This window comes from Pelobates fuscus, chromosome 9, assembly GCF_036172605.1.
Source record: "Pelobates fuscus isolate aPelFus1 chromosome 9, aPelFus1.pri, whole genome shotgun sequence".
Lineage (NCBI taxonomy): Eukaryota > Metazoa > Chordata > Amphibia > Anura > Pelobatidae > Pelobates > Pelobates fuscus.
The window spans coordinates 118,533,501-118,539,500 of NC_086325.1; the positions used below are offsets into that span (position 1 = coordinate 118,533,501).

At 36.6% G+C, this 6,000-nt stretch overlaps 1 protein-coding gene across 2 annotated transcripts in view; it reads left to right on the top strand.

The window, feature by feature from the left end:
• The window catches only part of ZBTB6 (zinc finger and BTB domain containing 6), a 64,314-nt gene extending 60,053 nt beyond the window's left edge, over positions 1 to 4,261 (top strand). For both annotated transcript variants that reach the window (XM_063432336.1, XM_063432337.1), the window contains exon 2: positions 1,180 to 4,261. In XM_063432336.1, the coding sequence (XP_063288406.1) occupies positions 1,190 to 2,443 (1,254 nt within the window). In that variant the 5' untranslated portion in view covers positions 1,180 to 1,189 and the 3' untranslated portion in view covers positions 2,444 to 4,261. The remainder of the gene's footprint in view (positions 1 to 1,179) is intronic.
• The last annotated feature ends 1,739 nt before the right edge of the window (positions 4,262 to 6,000 follow it).

Here is a 6,000-nt window from a genome sequence, read left to right on the forward strand (position 1 = left end):
GGTAACTAGCTTGCAATCAAGTGCATGAAGGCAGTAAAGCATATGCACAATACAGTGTTCCTCCATTTAAGATTTTAAAAGGTATACATATCATGAGATCAAAGTTTTGTGAAGCAAGAAAGGGATTGAGTTTTAGAATAAGGGTAAACAAAAAGCTTGGCAGTAAAGTTTGTTCTGTACTTTGTGTAAGCTCTTTAACTCTTTGTACTCCAGTAATGTAATTTATTTATTTTTTTTAAATGTGTTTTATATATAGCAAAATATGGCATGAGAGATACAAAAAGAAAATGGAGTGCAACAAGGGCTCCCAAAACTAAGCAAAAGGAATTTGGTACAACTTTATGATTATATGTGACAATTTTGTAAAATATGCAAATATAGAATCCATCACTATCGCTGGGTCCTGCATTCAGGACTTAAATACCATACTCCAAACGGATTGAAATCCTCAGAGGAAAACACGTTGGCATCTCCCTTCTTTGTGCCCCTCCTTGCACATTATGTCCAAATATAATTTTGTTTTTGATTAACGGATGATTTTAATCTGCTTAATGTAGTACAACTGTTAAAGGGAATAATACCGGCATCAAAACAACTTTTAGCTTAATTAAGCAGTTTTAGTGTATAGATCAAGCCCCTGCAGTCTCTCTGCTCAATTCTTCGCCGTTTAGGAGTTAAATTACATTTGTTTCTGTTTATGCAGCCCTAGCCTCACCTCTCCTGGCTGTGATTCACACAGCCTGCATGAAAAGTTTTTCATTTTCAAGCAGATGTTAACTTGCTTTAGACGTTTTTATCTCCTGCTCTGTAAATTAAACTTTAGTCAAACAAAAGGAGGCTTCTACAGGGTCTAACTGGCCATTAACAGAGCACAAAATAAGATATTCTAAATTAAACAGAATGTGCAATAAAGGAAGTGTAAACATTGCATCTCTCTTTACAAGAAGTGTTTAGGAAGTCTGTGCAAGTCACATGTAGGGAGGTGTGACTAGGGTTCATAAACAAAGGGATTTAACCCCTAAATGGCAGCGGATTGAGCAGTGAGGCTGCGGGAGCATGTCCTATACACCAAAACTGCTTCATTAAGCTAAAGTTGTTCAGGTGACTATAGTGTCCCTTTAAAAGTTGCAAGCATCCATCAATTAATACAAATAATCTAAATCTTATGTTGTTTCTTAGATCTGTCGACATGTCTGATTCTGAAATCCTGCACTTTCGGTTTGATCAACAAGAGGACGGTGTCCTGCACAAGATGAACATTCTAAGAAAACAAAATCTGTTTTGTGATGTCTCCATCTATATTAATGACGCAGAATTTCATGGACACAAGGTCGTGTTTGCCGCTCGTTCCACATTCATGAGAGATCAGTTCTTGTTAAATCAGTCGAGGCAAGTTCGCATCACAATATTGCAGAATGCAGAGGTAGGGCAGAAGCTACTCATGTCTTGTTATACAGGGGTTTTGGAGGTAAGAAAGAAAGAGCTTTTGAAATATTTGATAGCGGCTAGCTATTTGCAAATGGTTCATATTGTGGAGAAATGCACAGAAGCGTTGTCCAGGTATCTGCAAAACGAAGATACCTTTGATGCCGAGGCACAGGAACCAATAAAAGATGTTTCTTCTGATAATGAGCTGGATACTGCAGAAAATTTGAACAAAGATTGGGAAATTATTGAATTGTCTGCGGACAGCCCTATAAATGTAGAATTCCCAGTTAAGAAGGAGGGAGACTGTCAGGAAGAGCTGCATAGTCCTGTATCTGCAAAAAATGATCTGTCTTCTGTGGAAATTGATTACAAGGATAATGAAATATGCATTTTCAGGATGGACTCTCTATGTGACAGTGCTAATAATGCAGATAGTGATCAGTTTACCCAGCCTTGCACATCTTCTAAGTCAAATCTGTATTTTTCAGAAACTCAGCATTCTTTAATTAATTCAACAGTAGAAAACCGTATGAATGACCTGCCAGGGAGTCAGGTTCAAGGTTTGCAAGATGGGGGGAATCAGTCTGGAATGATGCAAGGACTTCAAACTGGAGCAGAAGGAGCGTGTTTGTGGCGGCACCAATGTCCCAAATGTCCCCGTGGATTTCTACATTTGGAGAACTATCTACGCCACCTAAAGATGCATAAGCTTTTCCTTTGCTTGCAGTGTGGAAAAACATTCACTCAGAAAAAGAATTTGAATCGACACATCCGAGGTCACATGGGGATTAGACCCTTTCAATGCTCAATTTGTATGAAAACTTTTACTGCCAAAAGCACTCTACAAGATCACCTCAATATCCACAGTGGTAACCGACCATACAAGTGTCATTGCTGTGACATGGATTTTAAGCACAAGTCTGCTCTTAAAAAACATCTCAATTCGGTTCATGGAAGAATTGGGAGCGATAAGGCAAATTTAGACATTACGGAAATCACAATAGATTATGATTAGTTTTTGGTGACGCAATTAAAGCATAAGAAGGTATTTTAAAGAGACATGTTTATTTGCCAAAAACTTCGATGGTAGAGAGGTAATCATTGTAAATATTAGATTGTGAAATAGTTAGACAGATTAAAATCATTTTACATTGTAAAGTAGCCCCTGCACTTGCTTGTTTGTTCAACAAGATATGCAGATTAAAGGAACATTCCATTGATTTATTTTTTTTAAACCTATATAGTAGATATACCTCCAAAGAAAAAACTGCATTGTTTTCCTGCATGTTTTCTTTGGTGGTATATGGGGGGAAAAACAGCTTACTAAAGCTGCAAACCTGCTGTCTGCAGCCATTACAAGCCCTACCCTCTTCGTCACTAAGCCTGTGTGATTTTGCCACAAGTGCATGCACATGATTGCGGCTGTTGTACAAATCATTGAGAAGGTTAAGGGCAGTCACAGTTTAGCTTAGCACGTCAGCCACGTCCTTTAGCTCTGTGGAAAACCAGGAATGTGATTCTATTCCCGATTATAAAAGTGCACATTTCTATTGAAACAAGAATTTTCATAAATGGTCACAAATATGACAAAACAGACATATAAAGCACTTTAGCAAGTTGGAGTGTTCCTTTAAGTATACTTCTTGTAAGTTGTGCCTGGTATTAAAGAGCATATTTAATATTTAATTTTAAATACTTTTGTTTTGGCTGCAGCTTAACATTTTATATTGCTATAAGTATTTTTAAAAAAAAAATGTGGGGGAAAAAAAATGGAAAATACAAAAATACTAAAATGGAGATTGTACAGCATGCTATGTTAGAAACATAGAATGTGACGGCAGATAAGAACCATTCGGCCCATCTAGTCTGCCCAATTTTCTAAATACTTTCATTAGTCCCTGGCCTTATTTTATAGTTAGGATAGCCTTATGCCTATCCCACGCATGCTTAAACTCCTTTACTGTGTTAGCAGGCAGTTGGAAATGTTACCATAGTCAAATATGTTTTGATTGGAACTTCATGATTGGAAAATCATAATTCCTCCCCCAAATAACTCACTGTATATACACAAGATTTTTAGCCAGAAGCCAAAACACTGCCACGGAATTAAAATAAATTAGAAATATCATAGCAAAATCAGGTTGAAAGTGTTATCTTTATTTTCATATAGAGTAGACATTAGAACAGAGATTCTAACTACCGTATATCAGTCCTTAGGCATTTTGCCAAAATAGCAACACTCAAAAGTCTGTTTTATTAGGATTAAAATGTTCATCAAAACGGTGTTTAATGAAAAATACTTGAATGTAAAAAGGTACGAAGTCATAAATGTGCAGGAATAAATATGGATCATAAAATAGTGAACTAGGGAAGGGAATAAAAGCGCGAATACACTGTCCAGATTCAGATCCCAAATATTGGTCTCCATGTCATTTCAGTGGGTCCCAACTGGTAAGAAACATGTGCAGCTGCCCACAATTAATTAACTGTACAGACATTATTTTTGGCAGTGTATAAGGATGCATTTGACACAGGGAGATTCTAATTTAGAAAGTGTTACGCAAAATGTGTTTCAATTAAAATTATATTACATTTCAAGAATTCAGTAAAATAATGCCATATACACAACTGGGTCCCTAACAAGTTTAAGAATCACATTCTAACTTTTTAAATAACTATGAGAAACATTAAAAAGATTAGTTTGATAAATCTATTCTAAGGTCCATGACACACACCAATACTAATATTGAAAGAATCATTGAATATAAATAAAACAAAGTAGAATGGCAAAATAGTACCTTAAAGTCTCTTCTCTATTCCCTTTTTTTTATATATATTTCTGTATCTCAAGGTAAGGTTCTGCATCAGAACTGCAGGATCTACCTCAAGCCATTTCTCACTTCACCACGGGCCACTAAAAAAAATGAAAATTTCCTGGGGTGTGCCCTAGGCTGGGAGTCTACTGGCAGTGATTTGTTGTTTTTTGGGGGTTTTCGTTTTGTTTATACATACATGCATATATATCATACAGTATATATATTAAAGGAACACTGTAGGCAGTGTGTTTTGTATTGGTTATTGTTTTTGTCTGTGTTATGGTTTACTGTATGCTTGTCAGTGTTTATGGGTCACTATATGTGTGTGTGTGTGGATCACTGTGTATGTGTCAGTGAGTGTCAATGTATTTCTATGGGTTACTATGTGTTTTTGCAGTGTGCATTATATGTGAGCGTCATTGTGCATGTATGGATCGGTGAAACTGTATGCCAGTGAGTTGTGTCAAAGAGTGCATTTATTCCTCAAATAGATCCTTTGAGATATATAAGGTGTAAGGAAGGCAGAGTTCAAACTCTTGTTCCAGGCTGGCTGATGGTGCCCCAATTAACCTGTTTGAGGTGGCGCTACATCTCCGGCAGCAAAGGGGTCTAATTCTGTATGTGCATTGTTTCAAAGCAAAACAGACTGCAGGCACCATGAACACTTCAAATCACTGAAGTGGTAATGGTGCTTGGAGTAACCATTTAAGTAAAATAGTTTTCATTTGTAATGTGTATATATATATATATATATATATATATATATATATATATATATATATATATATATATATATATATATATATATATATATATATATATATATATATATATATATATATATATATATATGGGATTCTATTGGGTAAGGAATACAAATCTGTATTCCTTAAGCCATAGTTCCCTCGGGTCACTCCCCCTCTCTCTGGTCTTCCCCCAGCATGTAAAGGGTTAAGCCCTTTGTGTATTCACTCAATTCCAGTTCTGTTTTTCCTAGGTGCTGGGTTGGTGCTCTGCCTCCGGCGTCATCCGACAGGGTGGCTAATGAGCATGCACGGCGAGTGCATTAGGCTCTCCCCATAGGGAAGCATTGCTTCAATGCTTTCCTATGGGGATTTAACTGATGCTGGATACCCTCATGCAGAGTGTGAGGATGTCCAGCGTCAGGTGGCCAAAAGTTGCATAGCCACCAGGATCAGCCTCTAGTGGCTGTCTGACAGCCAATAGAGGCATTTAGTAGTGAATAAAATAATAGAGGTCCAGGCACTCCTTGGTTCAAGACAGGCAGCCAATAGAGGCAGTCTTAGTCCTGCAATGTAATCATTGCAGTTTCTCTAAAACCGCATTGATTTACATTGCAGGACCAAGAGGGACAGGGTCAGTGAGCTGAAGTGGTCTGCATGCCAATTGTGTCCCTTTAAGAAAATGCATACACTTATATAAAATATAATGAAGACTACATATTCCTTACATGGTTATTCACTGAATGTTGAATTGTAAGAAGTTAAATGACATCATCTAGGATAAATTGTCCAGGACATACTTGAAAACAAGAGAAATCTCAATGTATCCATCCTGGTAAAATATATTTTATAAATAAATACATCTATACAAATTCTCAAACTTTGCTAAATAGACAGTTTGGCTATTTTAGCCTAAATTTTTCAATTTCTATTTTCATTTTTAAAAAATTTTGTTTAATGAATAACATTGCTTCACTCACTCTTTCTTGCCCTTGTGTCAAACTCTGGCCCTG